This window comes from Mixophyes fleayi, chromosome 6, assembly GCF_038048845.1.
Source record: "Mixophyes fleayi isolate aMixFle1 chromosome 6, aMixFle1.hap1, whole genome shotgun sequence".
NCBI lineage: Eukaryota > Metazoa > Chordata > Amphibia > Anura > Limnodynastidae > Mixophyes > Mixophyes fleayi.
Window position 1 is genome coordinate 3,868,765 of NC_134407.1, and position 18,851 is coordinate 3,887,615.

General features: G+C 43.8%; 1 protein-coding gene across 20 annotated transcripts in view; it reads left to right on the top strand.

Annotated features, from left to right (window-relative positions):
- The window catches only part of ABLIM1 (actin binding LIM protein 1), a 180,659-nt gene that overhangs the window by 141,699 nt on the left and 20,109 nt on the right, over window positions 1-18,851 (top strand). For 11 of the 20 annotated variants that reach the window (XM_075215623.1, XM_075215617.1, XM_075215615.1 and 8 more), the window contains 6 exons: window positions 2,937-3,014; window positions 8,237-8,392; window positions 12,408-12,452; window positions 14,299-14,334; window positions 14,621-14,750; window positions 17,010-17,129. In XM_075215623.1, coding sequence (XP_075071724.1) covers window positions 2,937-3,014; window positions 8,237-8,392; window positions 12,408-12,452; window positions 14,299-14,334; window positions 14,621-14,750; window positions 17,010-17,129 — 565 coding nt within the window. The remainder of the gene's footprint in view (window positions 1-2,936; window positions 3,015-8,236; window positions 8,393-12,407; window positions 12,453-14,298; window positions 14,335-14,620; window positions 14,751-17,009; window positions 17,130-18,851) is intronic. The other 9 variants (XM_075215616.1, XM_075215625.1, XM_075215627.1 and 6 more) reach the window with 3 other exon arrangements.

Genomic DNA, 18,851 nt, shown 5'->3' on the forward strand with positions numbered 1-18,851 from the left:
GTATTATCATTATCAGGGGCTGATTGGGCAGAGGGGCATCTGCCCCCCAGGTCGGTCCCATACTGGGCTACCTTGGGCTGGGTCATTGGGCCACCTGCATTTTTTTCATTTAAAATGTTCCTTATAGGCTGCTGATTAAAGTCTTGCCCCCCCCCCCTCCCCGGGCTAAAATTTGCCAGCCCTCCCCTGACCATTAATTATTATGTTTGTAGCATTTTAGGGGGACAAGGTCACAGCTCTTTTGTTGAATAAGTTTAAAGATTGGGATAGGTTCAAGGCAAAATTATTCATACATTTAATTTTTGACTATGCTGGGACTTGTATTACTAATTGAACATCAATAGAAATTGGCTGCATTTTTAATTACATGTTTACATTGCATTATTTATTACTATGTTCTTATATTAATCCCCATAATCTGCACAGAGGCTGATAGGGCACAAACAAGTTTATATTTGTTGTTCAAGTGTTTAATTCTAGGTCTTCCCAGGATAACAGACTCTGATACTAATAATACCCGCTGTCCTGGCGGCTCTGACATAATGTGGGGGCACCAGGATCCTGGGGGTCCCCAGGTTATTTCAGAGTCTGCCAGGTCCGTGGGCATTATTAGTATCACACACAAATCAAGTCCTTTTACAATATGGAGCGCTGGAGGTCTGCTTATCACAAGTGATGTTACATTTCACACTATGTCCTGGATTGGGGGGTAACTCCCCTGTGAATAATACCCCAACTTCATCATCATCATCATCATTTATTTATTTATGAGGTCTACAGATGCCGCAGCGTCGTACAGTCGGCAGGACACAAACAGAAATAATAGGAATACATATTGGAGCACGAGAACGAGACACCTCCTGGGACATAAGGAATAAAGATTTCTCTGAGATTTATCTTGTTATTATACTGCAGTGTTATTATTGTTACATCAGATGTAATTATAACTATATCCTGCAGTGATTTAACAATAATAACATTAGTATATGAAGGGTGTGTCCCTATAACCGCCCAGAAATGACTTCATTTGTAGGCAAAGAAAAGGAGATTAACCTTTAAATCAGCCAAAATCTGAATCTGTTTGTATGAGGCGCGGCCGTCATCCTGCAGCGGGAGACGGTGATCAGATAATAGACACAGTGTAACCTGTGAGACACACAGACCCCCCCCAGCGCTCCTCTGTCATCCTCCCCCCCCCAGCGCTCCTCTGTCATCCTCCCCCCCACCCCCCAGCGCTCCTCTGTCATCCTCCCCCCCCCCAGCGCTCCTCTGTCATCCTCCCCCCCCCCCCAGCGCTTCTCTGTCATCCTCCCCCCCCCTCCCCCCCCCAGCGCTCCTCTGTCATCCTCCTCCCCCCCCCCAGCGCTCCTCTGTCATCCTCTTCCCCCCCCCCCAGCGCTCCTCTGTCATCCTCCCCCCCCCACCCCAGCGCTCCTCTGTCATCCTCCCCCCCCCCTAGTGCTCCGCTGTCACCCAGTAATAGAGCTGCTATTGGTACATTAAATGTAGAAGCCTCCGTCACACATGATTATAGTTGTATGATAACCTGCTGCTATGAGAGGGGACCGAACGCTAAACAATGAGAGTCCTTATGTTGGGTCACATGTTCAGAGCTCCTCCCCTTCCCAGCACCTGCTGTGAACTTATAATTTGTTTGAGTGCCTCCCATGTCTGTATTGCAGTTTCTCAGTACGTTGTGTTATATAGCGCTGCGTTCTGTATATGATATTTGTATCCATTATATCACATCCTCCTGTTCTGCAGCTCTGCACTATAATGATAATAATACAGGAACATATAGCTGCCCTAGCCCCACGCGTTCCACCAGCTGCACATATGGTCCAATCCCTCCGCCCTCGCCTGGTGTGAAACTGGGATGGTGTATTGTGAAAGCACGTAAGTCCTATGCCATGCGGTTCACTTAACCGGACCCCCATGACATAGCAGCTTTAATGTTTAGTCATTAATGACCATATTATTAACAGGTGACATTAGTTGAATAGGTTTTTTGTTTTTTTTGTGCGTTCTTTTGTGACTTTATATTCCATATATGTATTTGCCGTATCCTGCAGTGCGATGTCTGTTAGAGCAGAGCGGACCTAGACCCGTATTCATCACCAGACGGATCCTCACATCCGCTCCTTGTTGTACACTGACGTGCGTGTACTCAATCCATGTGCGTTTTTAAAAACCACACATTACGTTCATTTTGCGTTTGGTAATGATTCAGGCCCTGATTGTTTGGGGTGTTTGCCTGCGGCACTTCACACCACAATGGTCACCTGCTGGGTCAGTAGTGCTTTCCGATGGCTAGCTTCACGCCGGTGTCACACGGGCCCGTCACAAGCGTACGGCATACCAGGTAGAACAGAGCGGTGTTCATATATCTCACTCTCTCCGATGGGTTGGAGTGAAGGGAACACTCTTTCTCCTTTCACTCTGTAGTGTATTAATCTGAGACATTGTTGCATCCAACGCAGTCGCTCTCGTGTCGCAGTGTCATGGCGATCGCCCTTCACTTCAACACTTCACCCCTGGAGCGCCTGAGCGTTAAGAGCGCTGCGTTCTGGTGTAAATCACTATCGTTTAAAGCAGCAATGTGTCACCAGCCTCCGATTCCTGTGGAACAGCGCCCCCCAGTGGCCTAGTTATCGGGGCATGTGCAGAACAGCGCTTGTTCTATACCTGAAGTAAGGTGTGTGCTTATATTACTCACATACATTATAGATATCTGCGCTGTCTATATGCAGGTTTAGGACGGGGTTACAGTTAGTAATATGACTGTTGTTATATGTTACAATGGTGAAGAGCGTGTCTGGAAGTAATCTTTCTGGAGAACGATTGTGGTAAAATAAAGATAATAAAATGTTGTATTTCTAGAAACATAATCCTGTGTATATGAACCACATTAATATAAACCTCTTCCTGTGTTACAGCCAACCAGGTCCTCCTCTGAAAGTGTCTTTTCCCGGCCTGGATCCAGTATACCAGGCTCACCCGGCCATACCATCTGTGTGAGTACCCACTTACCCTGCGTTGTGCCAGTTACTGTGTAACATCCCCGATTACCCTGTTATAGAGACCGAGAACAGTGATCACTCTGCTGGAGATTATCTGCTTATTAGGGAACGTCACAAATTGTAGGTTAGTCACCCAGAGATGATCACAAAGCTGAGTATTGCTGTATTGTACATACATATTACTATAGTACCAGATAATATTACAACACTATACAGACACCAGCGTAGTCTTTCATCCGTCTTGTTGCTTTCATTGAAGTTTTCCTCTATAACATCCTCTAATGTACATAAAGGTTACAAGGACGCTGTACATTGCTGGTATATAACAGATAGAAGCCATATGTCACCAGGTATTTGTTGATTTACGGTGCTGTTAGCAAATATTCATATAAAAGCACCAAGTAATAACATATGTGCTGGTCTATAAGTGCACGGTCATTAGTCAGACAGTAGATTATTCGTATCGCAAGTAATTAATTTATTATTATCCATCTAGAAACTCCTCGTTCCCCCTTATACATCGTCCCTGTTACATTTTCCCCTGGTAATCTGGATATTGTTAGTGATATTGTGTAATCACCGCTGATATTTCCAGCACATTAGATGCTTCTGAACCAGGGATTGTTCCCAGAAAGATAATATTACAGGATGTTGGTGTAAACATTTGCAGTTATTAGAGAAACTCCATTAATATATATTGTGTATATATAATGTATATAATTTCTCACCGTGGCTGTGTGTAGTGTAGTGATTACACCGTGGCTGTGTGTGGTGTAGTGATTACACCGTGGCTGTGTGTGGTGTAGTGATTACACCGTGGCTGTGTGTGGAGTAGTGATTACACCGTGGCTGTGTGAGGTGTAGTGATTAGACCATGGCTGTGTGTGGTGTAGTGATTACACCGTGGCTGTGTGTAGTGTAGTGATTACACCGTGGCTGTGTGTGGTGTAGTGATTACACCGTGGCTGTGTGTAGTGTAGTGATTACACCGTGGCTGTGTGTGGTGTAGTGATTAGACCGTGGCTGTGTGTGGTGTAGTGATTACACCATGGCTGTGTGTAGTGTAGTGATTACACCATGGCTGTGTGTGGTGTAGTGATTACACCATGGCTGTGTGTGGTGTAGTGATTACACCATGGCTGTGTGTGGTGTAGTGATTAGACCGTGGCTGTGTGTGGTGTAGTGATTACACCATGGCTGTGTGTAGTGTAGTGATTAGACCGTGGCTGTGTGTGGTGTAGTGATTACACCGTGGCTGTGTGTGGTGTAGTGATTACACCGTGGCTGTGTGTGGTGTAGTGATTACACCGTGGCTGTGTGTGGTGTAGTGATTACACCGTGGCTGTGTGTGGTGTAGTGATTAGACCGTGGCTGTGTGTGGTATAGTGATTACACCATGGCTGTGTGTGGTGTTGTGATTACACCGTGGCTGTGTGTGGTATAGTGATTAGACCATGGCTGTGTGAGGTATAGTGATTACACCATGGCTGTGTGTGGTGTGGTGATTACACCATGGCTGTGTTTGGTGTGGTGATTACACCATGGCTGTGTGTGGTGTAGTGATTAGACCATGGCTGTGTGTGGTGTAGTGATTACACCATGGCTGTGTGTGGTGTAGTGATTACACCGTGGCTGTGTGTGGTGTAGTGATTACACCATGGCTGTGTGTGGTGTAGTGATTACACCGTGGCTGTGTGTGGTGTAGTGATTACACCGTGGCTGTGTGTGGTGTAGTGATTACACCGTGGCTGTGTGTAGTGTAGTGATTACACCGTGGCTGTGTGTGGTGTAGTGATTACACCGTGGCTGTGTGTGGTGTAGTGATTACACCGTGGCTGTGTGTGGTGTAGTGATTAGACCGTGGCTGTGTGTGGTGTAGTGATTACACCATGGCTGTGTGTGGTGTTGTGATTACACCGTGGCTGTGTGTGGTATAGTGATTAGACCATGGCTGTGTGAGGTATAGTGATTACACCATGGCTGTGTGTGGTGTGGTGATTACACCATGGCTGTGTTTGGTGTGGTGATTACACCATGGCTGTGTGTGGTGTAGTGATTAGACCATGGCTGTGTGTGGTGTAGTGATTACACCATGGCTGTGTGTGGTGTAGTGATTACACCGTGGCTGTGTGTGGTGTAGTGATTACACTGTGGCTGTGTGTGGTGTAGTGATTACACCGTGGCTGTGTGTGGAGTAGTGATTACACCATGGCTGTGTGTGGTGTAGTGATTACACCATGGCTGTGTGTGGTGTAGTGATTACACCATGGCTGTGTGTGGTGTAGTGATTACACTGTGGCTGTGTGTGGTGTAGTGATTACACCGTGGCTGTGTGTGGAGTAGTGATTACACCGTGGCTGTGTGTGGAGTAGTGATTACACCATGGCTGTGTGTGGTGTAGTGATTACACCATGGCTGTGTGTGGTGTAGTGATTACACCATGGCTGTGTGTGGTGTAGTGATTACACCGTGGCTGTGTGTGGTGTAGTGATTAGACCATGGCTGTGTGTGGTGTAGTGATTACACCATGGCTGTGTGTGGTGTAGTGATTACACCATGGCTGTGTGTGGTGTAGTGATTACACCATGGCTGTGTGAGGTATAGTGATTACACCATGGCTGTGTGTGGTGTGGTGATTACACCATGGCTGTGTTTGGTGTGGTGATTACACCATGGCTGTGTGTGGTGTAGTGATTAGACCATGGCTGTGTGTGGTGTGGTGATTACACCATGGCTGTGTGTGGTGTAGTGATTACACCATGGCTGTGTGTGGTGTAGTGATTACACCGTGGCTGTGTGTGGTGTAGTGATTACACTGTGGCTGTGTGTGGTGTAGTGATTACACCGTGGCTGTGTGTGGAGTAGTGATTACACCATGGCTGTGTGTGGTGTAGTGATTACACCATGGCTGTGTGTGGTGTAGTGATTACACCATGGCTGTGTGTGGTGTAGTGATTACACTGTGGCTGTGTGTGGTGTAGTGATTATACCGTGGCTGTGTGTGGAGTAGTGATTACACCATGGCTGTGTGTGGTGTAGTGATTACACCATGGCTGTGTGTGGTGTAGTGATTACACCATGGCTGTGTGTGGTGTAGTGATTACACCATGGCTGTGTGTGGTGTAGTGATTACACCGTGGCTGTGTGTGGTGTAGTGATTAGACCATGGCTGTGTGTGGTGTAGTGATTACACCATGGCTGTGTGTGGTGTAGTGATTACACCATGGCTGTGTGTGGTGTAGTGATTACACCATGGCTGTGTGTGGTGTAGTGATTACACCATGGCTGTGTGTGGTGTAGTGATTAGACCATGGCTGTGTGTGGTGTGGTGATTACACCATGGCTGTGTGTGGTGTAGTGATTACACCATGGCTGTGTGTGGTGTAGTGATTACACTGTGGCTGTGTGTGGTGTAGTGATTACACTGTGGCTGTGTGTGGCGTAGTGATTAGACCATGGCTGTGTGTGGTGTAGTGATTACACCATGGCTGTGTGTGGTGTAGTGATTACACCATGGCTGTGTGTGGTGTAGTGATTACACCGTGGCTGTGTGTGGTGTAGTGATTACACCGTGGCTGTGTGTGGTGTAGTGATTAGACCATGGCTGTGTGTGGTATAGTGATTACACCATGGCTGTGTGTGGTGTTGTGATTACACCGTGGCTGTGTGTGGTGTAGTGATTACACCATGGCTGTGTGTGGTATAGTGATTACACCGTGGCTGTGTGTGGTGTAGTGATTACACCGTCGCTGTGTGTGGTGTAGTGATTACACCGTGGCTGTGTGTGGTGTAGTGATTACACCGTGGCTGTGTGTGGTGTAGTGATTACACCATGGCTGTGTGTGGTGTAGTGATTAGACCATGGCTGTGTGTGGTGTAGTGATTAGACCATGGCTGTGTGTGGTGTAGTGATTACACCATGGCTGTGTGTGGTGTAGTGATTAGACCATGGCTGTGTGTGGTGTAGTGATTACATCGTGGCTGTGTGAGGTGTAGTGATTACATCGTGGCTGTGTGTGGTGTAGTGATTAGACCGTGGCTGTGTGTGGTGTAGTGATTACATCGTGGCTGTGTGTGGTGTAGTGATTACATCGTGGCTGTGTGTGGTGTAGTGATTACATCGTGGCTGTGTGTGGTATAGTGATTACACCGTGGCTGTGTGAGGTGTAGTGATTACACCGTGGCTGTGTGTGGTGTAGTGATTACACTATGGCTGTGTGTGGTGTAGTGATTACACCATGGCTGTGTGTGGTGTACTGATTACACCATGGCTGTGTGTGGTGTAGTGATTACACCATGGCTGTGTGTGGTGTAGTGATTACACCGTGGCTGTGTGTGGTGTAGTGATTACACCATGGCTGTGTGTGGTGTAGTGATTACACCATGGCTGTGTGTGGTGTACTGATTACACCATGGCTGTGTGTGGTGTAGTGATTACACCGTGGCTGTGTGTGGTGTAGTGATTACACCATGGCTGTGTGTGGTGTAGTGATTACACCATGGCTGTGTGTGGTGTAGTGATTACACCGTGGCTGTGTGTGGTGTAGTGATTACACCGTGGCTGTGTGTGGTGTAGTGATTACACCGTGGCTGTGTGTGGTGTAGTGATTACACCGTGGCTGTGTGTGGAGTAGTGATTACACCGTGGCTGTGTGAGGTATAGTGATTACACCGTGGCTGCGTGTGGTGTAGTGATTACACCGTGGCTGCGTGTGGTGTAGTGATTAGACCGTGGCTGTGTGTGGTGTAGTGATTACACCGTGGCTGCGTGTGGTGTAGTGATTACACCGTGGCTGCGTGTGGTGTAGTGATTACACCGTGGCTGCGTGTGGTGTAGTGATTAGACCGTGGCTGTGTGTGGTGTAGTGATTACACCGTGGCTGTGTGTGGTGTAGTGATTACACCATGGCTGTGTGAGGTGTAGTGATTACACCGTGGCTGTGTGTGGTGTAGTGATTACACCATGGCTGTGTGAGGTGTAGTGATTACACCGTGGCTGTGTGTGGTGTAGTGATTAGACCATGGCTGTGATCCATCTGAGAGAGATGAAATGCTCCGCGTGGCTCCGCTGTATATTGCACTGGGGACATGAAGCCCACAGGTGTTCTGCATGAAAGTTGCGCTGCTTGATGATGGCCCATCGGGCATCGGTGGTTGCAAATGCCATAAACTTGGCTGCAGTCTAGTAAATTAAAGGTATTACTTTGTATTTTCAGGCTAAAGTGAATGACGAGATCCTGGATTACAAGGATCTTGCCGCTATCCCCAAAGTGAAAGCCATTTATGACATTGAACGCCCCGATCTCATCACGTATGAATCTTTCTATACGTCCACGTATGAAGACCGGCAAGAAAGGCAAAGTGTGGAGGAGGTAAGCTGGAATGTCCGTCAGTGCCTTACACCAGGCTGAGGCAGTCCCGTGTGGAACTACAAGTCCCAGCAAATGCTGTCCGCTGTGGGGACGTATTTCCACAACAGATTTTCTACCTTTACCTCCCACATTCAGACCCTGGCCCCATATGGACAGACGCTGGTCCCGATATAAGAGATCTGCCACATGCTAACCCAGATGGTCTCCTTGTATTAGAGATGTAGAGATAACACTTTACACGTTATATATTGTAACATTGTAGTGATCGATGAAAGTTCCCTGTTATATTATTTATAATCATCCACTTTGTCTACAGAACTTGTCCTATCAGGATGTCAGTAATTTACCTTATTAATAACCTTTATATAGCTCCAGCTTATTACACAGCACTTTAATGAGAATGGTTCATCATTCACCAATGGAGCTTACAGTCTAAATTCTCACCCACATCCAAAGCCTGTGAACCAGTGTGTTTTTGGACTGTGGAACACCCAGAGGAAACCCACACAAGCCCCATCCACATAGGGCTGAGGTGGGAACGGACCCGGGACCCCAGCGAGTAAGGCAGTAATTATAACCACCAGTGTTATTTACATCCAGTGCAAAGAGCTCATTCTAGGATGAGAGTTGTCGTTGGTAATTAGCAGCTCTTTCCTTCTGCATCGTTAGTAAATAAGAGCTGTCTGCACTTTATGAGATTTACAGACGCTGGTAAATATTTACACTTTAGGCTGGTATTACGCACCAGTAATATTCCTGGTGTTTGCTCTGTGTCTGTAAATCGAGATCCTGTATAAACCTAATCGGCAAGAAGAGCAATCTGTGTATAATGAGGAGAGATGCATCTCCTAATCCTATCATACTATAATGTGTACACACACAGAGACGTATCATACTATAATGTGTACACACAGAGACGTATCATACTATAATGTGTACACACACAGAGACCTATCATACTATAATGTGTACACACAGAGACCTATCATACTATAATGTGTACACACAGACCTATCATACTATAATGTGTACACACACAGAGACCTATCATACTATAATGTGTACACACAGAGACCTATCATACTATAATGTGTACACACAGACCTATCATACTATAATGTGTACACACACAGAGACCTATCATACTATAATGTGTACACACAGAGACGTATCATACTATAATGTGTACACACACAGAGACGTATCATACTATAATGTGTACACACACAGAGACGTATCATACTATAATGTGTACACACAGACCTATCATACTATAATGTGTACACACAGAGACATGTCATACTATAATGTGTACACACAGAGACGTATCATACTATAATGTGTACACACACAGAGACGTATCATACTATAATGTGTACACACACAGAGACCTATCATACTATAATGTGTACACACACAGAGACCTATCATACTATAATGTGTACACACAGAGACCTATCATACTATAATGTGTACACACAGAGACCTATCAAACTATAATGTGTACACACACAGAGACCTATCATACTATAATGTGTACACACAGAGACCTATCATACTATAATGTGTACACACAGAGACATGTCATACTATAATGTGTACACACACACACAGACGTATCATACTATAATGTGTACACACACAGAGACCTATCATACTATAATGTGTACACACAGACCTATCATACTATAATGTGTACACACACAGAGACGTATCACACTATAATGTGTACACACAGAGACATGTCATACTATAATGTGTACACACAGAGACCTATCATACTATAATGTGTACACACACAGAGACCTATCATACTATAATGTGTACACACAGAGACCTATCATACTATAATGTGTACACACAGAGACATGTCATACTATAATGTGTACACACACACACAGACGTATCATACTATAATGTGTACACACACAGAGACCTATCATACTATAATGTGTACACACAGACCTATCATACTATAATGTGTACACACAGAGACCTATCATACTATAATGTGTACACACAGACCTATCATACTATAATGTGTACACACACAGAGACCTATCATACTATAATGTGTACACACACAGAGACCTATCATACTATAATGTGTACACACAGAGACCTATCATACTATAATGTGTACACAGAGAGACATGTCATACTATAATGTGTACACACACACACAGACGTATCATACTATAATGTGTACACACACAGAGACCTATCATACTATAATGTGTACACACAGACCTATCATACTATAATGTGTACACACACAGAGACCTATCATACTATAATGTGTACACACAGAGACCTATCATACTATAATGTGTACACACAGACCTATCATACTATAATGTGTACACACACACACAGACATATCATACCATAATGTGTACACACAGAGACCTATCATACTATAATGTGTACACACAGACCTATCATACTATAATGTGTACACACAGAGACATGTCATACTATAATGTGTACACACACAGACGTATCACACTATAATGTGTACACACACACACAGACATATCATACCATAATGTGTACACACACAGACGTATCATACTATAATGTGTACACACACACACAGACGTATCACACTAATGTGTACACACACACACAGACGTATCATACCATAATGTGTACACACACAGACGTATCATACTATAATGTGTACACACACAGACGTATCATACTATAATGTGTACACACAGAGACCTGTCATACTATAATGTGTACACACACACAGACGTATCATACTATAATGTGTACACACAGAGACGTATCATACTATAATGGGTACACGCAGAGATGTATCATACTATAATGTGTACACACACAGACGTATCATACTATAATGTGTACACACACAGACGTATCATACCATAAGGTGTACACACACAGACGTATCATACCATAATGTGTACACACACAGACGTATCATACTATAATGTGTACACACAGAGACCTGTCATACTATAATGTGTACACACACAGACCTATCATACTATAATGTGTACACACAGAGACGTATCACACTATAATGTGTACACACACAGACGTATCATACTATAATGTGTACACACAGAGACGTATCATACTATAATGTGTACACACAGAGACGTATCACACTATAATGTGTACACACACAGACGTATCATACTATAATGTGTACACACAGAGACGTATCATACTATAATGTGTACACACAGAGACGTATCACACTATAATGTGTACACACAGAGACGTATCATACTATAATGTGTACACACACAGAGACGTATCATACTATAATGTGTACACACACAGACGTATCATACTATAATGTGTACACACAGAGACCTGTCATACTATAATGTGTACACACACACAGACGTATCATACTATAATGTGTACACACAGAGACGTATCATACTATAATGGGTACACGCAGAGATGTATCATACTATAATGTGTACACACACAGACGTATCATACTATAATGTGTACACACACAGACGTATCATACCATAAGGTGTACACACACAGACGTATCATACCATAAGGTGTACACACACAGACGTATCATACCATAATGTGTACACACACAGACGTATCATACTATAATGTGTACACACAGAGACCTGTCATACTATAATGTGTACACACACAGACCTATCATACTATAATGTGTACACACAGAGACGTATCGCACTATAATGTGTACACACACAGACGTATCATACTATAATGTGTACACACAGAGACGTATCACACTATGTGTACACACACAGACGTATCATACTATAATGTGTACACACACAGACGTATCATACTATAATGTGTACACACACAGAGACGTATCATACTATAATGTGTACACACAGAGACTTATAGGAGATTCGCAGATTAAGAAGAGTACCCACAATTTAGCTCTTATTGATTTGTCTTTCGGTGATTTACTTAGTACAGATTTAAGTGGTTCTGTCAGAACTTTGACTAATACCCAACCGGCTTTTATCTACAGTCTCCGAGCCCCAGGAGTGACAGGTCCTTGGCTCACAACAATAGAGTAAGTCTGGAGTCAATCCCCAAAGCTTTTATTGTTAAAGGAGATCTACAGCCAAAAAATATTTTACAGTCACTTTCACAATGTCTGCTGCCAGGACAGTGCCCGTTGTACCCAGTGTCTGGGAGAGGGGGCGCTATGCCCAGAGGAATAATGTGCCTGTCGTTTTGTCCAGAGAACAATAATGCCATGAATCGCTTACAGTACCCAGCGGAGGGGGACTGGCACGGTACATGGTGCTACTGCCAGGGCTAACTTGTAGCAGACCCACCCCCGGCACATCTTCCATACAGGCAAACAGGGCAACCTGCCTGGGGCACCATAAAATTGGTTTTAGGTTGTGTTTTTTCTTCACGTTTTCTCCTTCTGAAAGTTGTATTCATTAACCCATTAACCCCCTATTGCCCATATAGATCCTCATGGCAGCTCATACTCCTGATTCACATAAACACTTCATCCTATATCACGGCACTCATATATGTCATGCAGTGAAGTATTTTTTTTATCTTTAGTTCTCCTTTAATACTCTTAGTGCAGGTTGCCTGCCGCACTGTTCCTGAATGTTCTCTAACTAGCTGCACTTAGATCTGTTTTACCCTCTCAGATAAGCTTCTTTTCTTAGCTCTCTGATAAGAACAGAGCTAACAATTTCTTCATCGCAATACCTGGATATTATATGTTATATTTATCTCTCTCTGTTTGTAATCAGCGGGATTTACAGTTACTGAATAACATAATGGTGTATAATAGCATGAATGTAAATAAATTATCCCCATATAAAGCGACTGTGTACCGTGACTGATACATTGTTGCATCATACTGACTTGTTGATCGATGTGCAGTTAAATAAGCAGTTTAATGACTGTGCGTTTGTATGGAAACCACTTCCTATAGTGCTTTATTCTCCCGACGACCGTGATCATCCCAGGGCATGAGGCAGGATGTAATAACACCTGTTTATTGCCCCGTCCCCTCTCTAGAATATTCATTTATTATGCCTCTGACAGAATGTTCTGGATCAATGGAAGTGATTGGAGAAAGCAGGTGACATAACGCAATCACCTTAATATGTGGTATCAGCGTTCCTGATGCCTAAACTCTGTTCCCTGTGTGTTAAATGCCACATAATCAAAAATAAATCACCCTCCCTTTCACATTATATAAGTTTCTGTACTAAATCCAAATATCTCAACAGCTGACTGCAGCGCCACCTAGTGTCCACATGTGGAATTTCTGTTTGTAAATCACTTTACAAGTAACTAGTTAAGTTTCCATTGTGCTTCTGCTTCCTTGGTGTAACAGTAAGATCCATGTAAATGCTTCCTCCTTTCTATCCCAATGTGTTCTCCTGTATTTACTATGTGTACTTCTGTACTATACCCAGGAATCATATTACAACTCTTATGTATTCATCAGAAATTGGACCTTGTTGTTCTATGGCTCCTGTCAGTCCCTGGTCTTCTATATATTATCATTCAGTGCAGATCGTTCTCTTTTTTTCTTTCATGTTTAATCTTTAGTAAAATATAATTTATAACAAGTTAGTTTGTGGTGTGTTGTTAATCTCTACCTGATATATAAATCAAGATCTGATACCATGTTCTTCTATTTGTTTGTGTACATTCTTTTGTGTTGCCGTGTAGTTACATATGTATGTATATATGTACGTCTGTGTGTATGTAACATCTATGTCATTGTCTGGTTCAATGTTAGTTCATACTATTGTACGTTCAGTCCTGATAAATCACTTTGTCTCACAAATTTACTAATCACTATTTGTGTTTAGGGTTATATAATCCAGTCTAAAGCATGATAATGTTATTAACTTTTATTGTCCTTTATATTACAGTCTCCCAGGACTCTGTCCCCAACGCCTTCTGCCGAGGTGAGTCTGAGTCCGGCTGTTCCCCGGAGCGTCAGGATTTCTTCCTGACCGTTCTAGAAAACATTTACTGATGTTTAGCATTTTTACTGACGCATTCTATATATTTATATGTATGTCTAGTGCTGAGCGTAGAAACAAAAGGGGGCTCAGTTATTGTACGCAGAAATTTCCCACAACTACAAATGCTGAAACAATTGTTGCGACACTTTGTGTATCATTGTTGTAACTACATAAACAATATTTCCTGCAATGTATAATTTCCAGTAACTGTTTTCTGGCCTTTTAGGGTTATCAGGATGGCCGGGAACGGATAATACAGAGGTCAGAAAGTCAGGGATCCATCAATTCGCCCGTGTACAGTCGCCATAACTACACTCCCACAATCTCACGCTCCCCGCAGCATTTCCACAGACCCGGTAAGAACCTGTACAAGGATGTGTCTGGGTGTATAACACCCCTGGAGTGGGGGGATTAGCGGGTGATTAGTATCCAGGTAATAACTGAATGTGTCTGTATAGTAGATTGTTACCCTGATTCGCTAAGCAGAGTGCGGGATGTGATTGTGAATCTGGTCACAATTCTTGTGCAGTCTTGAGGTCAATGCTAGAAAACCAATTTCTGCAGCCACAAAAATACAACTGTCTATTCATGGCTTACACGGGAGGCAGACATTGTTTGTAGGATGAACCAGTTTTATGCGAATTCAGCCTAGTAGCTGACTGGAAATAGTGACATCACTCAGCACCGATGGTGTCGCTGGCTGACTGAATATTTATTTACAAACATGTATTATGTTTATCAATATTTATTTAATACTGCTCTATTAGTATTGGTTCACTTCACAAAATCACTGTCTCCTCTACACCGACAACAAATATTTACTTTCATTTTTTAAACTTTTTATTTTTATTTTTTTTATTATTTTTTTACTGTTCTCAGCATTCATATGCGTGAAATAACTCGTGTATCGCGTTTGTATTTTCCACGTCCAGTCCCACATAGAGCACTAGTGATGCACATACTGCAGAATGGGGACAGAGTTCTTGATTATACAGAATTCTCCAGTTAATCCTCTAAATCCCCTGCTCTGCTGTCCTTGGGGCAATAGATTGAAGTAAAAAAGCGAGGATCAATATTTAAACATCTCTCAGTGAGCTCACTTGTGCTCGGCACACTCATAGTGTCAAGAAAACATTTGTCCCATTTGGTTGGGATCCGCATTTTATTTATATGCAGTTTTATGTTTAAAAAAATCTTTTATGTTGTTTTTATACTTTTTGAATACTTTTTGAAGGGTACTTTTTACGTGTTGCAAGATCGCCACCTAGTGTACATTCCATGCCAGTACATAGACGTCACATAATGTAAATGATATACTGTAGAATGACTTTGCAATTGTTAATATTATAATATGCTTACAAAGTAGTTCCGGTGACTGTGTGCCTGCAGTACCAGGATGTCAGTTTGCTGTAATATCACATAATAGCGTTAGCAATCGCCCCACATATATTACTGGAGAGGTGTTCTGTATAATAAGTGACATTCTGTGTATCTCTGAGGCTGTGTCGCACCCCCCCTCCCCCAGACACTGCCCCGTACCCCCTGCATGTGAGGGGGGGCACAGACTTATGTCCCACGTATTCATCTGCCTGGCTGCTTTGTACTGTGACACCTAAATAAAGGGGGATATTTATTACAGTTCAGTCGGTCTGCCTGCTGGGCACCACCTATGTGGCGTTTCTGATTGGATGGAAAATCTTTACACTCTGTGTGTGTGTATAATGGGCGCTCGTCCATGGACTTTCCCCCTTCAGATGACTTGAATTTATTGGCTTGTAGGTGCCCTCCTGCCACTTTTACTAAACACATGGATGTTTCTTTCCAGCATCTTCTCCTTTCAATACATCTATAATTTCAGTGGCCTATACATGGCACTGCTCTCGGTCGCTCTATGTATACAATTGTATCCAGAGAGCAGCTTTGTGTCTATTCCAGGCTGATCAGGATGAGGAAATCGGCCGGGTGATATAAATAAATGGATACAAAGCACAGATGTTGCAAGTCAACAAATGAAAGTAATCTAAGTGGAAAACCCCATAAAAGATGCTCATAGCGCCCTCTAGTGTCCAGTTTTATCAAACGCTATCATTTAACCCTTGGGGGCCTGTGGAGGTGTAGAGTTGCTAAGTGGGGTAGATTACTCTCCATTGGACCCCAGTGAAAGGTTCAGGGCTTATAGTTTAGGTTAATGGGGCAACTTTAACCTCTTTTTTCTCCCGCAATGTTTTACTCTCTTCCTGGTATTTTCCCTGCTTCTGACTGTAACTGTCATTTAATTTCTTCATAACTTAGACCAGGGTTTCCCAAACCCAGTCCTCAGCGCTCCCCAACAGTGCAGGTTTTCCAGATCTCCTTGCTGGAGCACAGGTGTATTCATTACTGACTGACACATTGTAACAGATCCACAGGTGGTCCTAATTATGTCACGTGTGATCCGGAAAACCTGTACTGTTGGGGAGCCCTGAGGACTGGGTTTGGGGAACCCTGACTTAGACCCTCCATTATTTTCACAGATCTGTCTCTTATTTTATGTTGTTTTCTGCCCTCCCCCCCCTTCTGCCTTTTTGTTTGTTTGTTCGTAATATCCCGCTTCTTCTTTTCCCCTGGCCCGCCAGAGTTGTTGTGTACCGGTGTGCAGCGCTTGTCGTACGTGCGCGCTGGCAGCTTTAGCTCCACCCTCAGCGACTCACGTCCTAGCTCCCCTTTCAGGCATCACACGATCCTACATGTGAAAGGTAAGGAGACCGGACGAGCCAACGCCTGTGACCTTATTACCTTCTCTGGACGGAAGCTAATAAGACGGCCGTCCTGCGTCTACGCCCTGGTGCTCGTCTCTTCACACGCTTCATGGTTGTCGCACTGTAGGATCATACTGGCTTTGGATTGGCATGTTGTGTCCTCTACTAGAAATGTGTCAACCAGACGCTAATTCAGCACTAAGCAAATGTTACAATTCTGAATATAATTAATATAAGAGCGACCACAATTTAAAGAACAATTTGGAAAGTATGGAATTGGGATTACAAAAATATAGATTTTATTTTTTTTCAATGAAAATGAAGGTTTACACATTTCTACCCCCTCTGCTGTGGTGTCTTGATGTTTATTGTGGTTTTTTAGCTAATTTTCTTGTTGTAGAATATAGTAATATGAATTTATACCATACGGACACATTGTGTAAAAGATTATTATATTTTTACAACTACTAATCATTGACCCCGTCCATGGACTCTTAATCTGTACTTCACGTATATCTGTAGCTTATACAAGGATCACTGTGACTACTGTGACAGCACAGAGGGTAACACTAACCTGCCTCACGGGGTGTAAACCCAGCTCACGTTCCCTAATACGGGGTGATTTGTGATAGGAAGAGTTGACATAGAATGATCTTAAAAGGTGTAAGGCACAAATTGTATATGTGATGTCACTGGTTCCTAGTGACTGGATAGGCTGCACTCTCAGTGATGTCACCGGTTCCTAGTGACTGGATAGGCTGCACTCTCAGTGATGTCACTGGTTCCTAGTGACTGGATAGGCTGCACTCTCAGTGATGTCACTGGTTCCTAGTGACTGGATAGGCTGCACTCTCAGTGATGTCACTGGTTCCTAGTGACTGGATAGGCTGCACTCTCAGTGATGTCACTGGTTCCTAGTGACTGGATAGTCTGCACTCTCAGTGATGTCACTGGTTCCTAGTGACTGGATAGGCTGCATTCTCAGTGATGTCACCGGTTCCTAGTGACTGGATAGGCTGCACTCTCAGGGATGTCACTGGTTCCTAGTGACTGGATAGGCTGCATTCTCAGTGATGTCACTGGTTCCTAGTGACTGGATAGGCTGCACTCTCAGTGATGTCACTGGCTCCTAGTGACTGGATAGGCTGCACTCTCAGGGATGTCACTGGTTCCTAGTGACTGGATAGGCTGCACTCTCAGTGATGTCACTGGTTCCTAGTGACTGGATAGGCTGCACTCTCAGGGATGTCACTGGTTCCTAGTGATTGGATAGGCTGCACTCTCAGTGATGTCACTGGTTCCTAGTGACTGGATAGGCTGTATTCTCAGTGATGTCACTGGTTCCTAGTGACTGGATAGGCTGCACTCTCAGGGATGTCACTGGTTCCTAGTGACTGGATAGGCTGCACTCTCAGGGATGTCACTGGTTCCTAGTGACTGGATAGGCTGCACCCTCAGTGATGTCACTGGTTCCTAGTGACTGGATAGGCTGCACTCTCAGTGATGTCACTGGTTCCTAGTGACTGGATAGGCTGCACTCTCAGTGATGTCACTGGCTCCTAGTGACTGGATAGGCTGCACTCTCAGTGATGTCACTGGTTCCTAGTGACTGGATAGTCTGCACTCTCAGTGATGTCACTGGTTCCTAGTGACTGGATAGGCTGCATTCTCAGTGATGTCACCGGTTCCTAGTGACTGGATAGGCTGCACTCTCAGGGA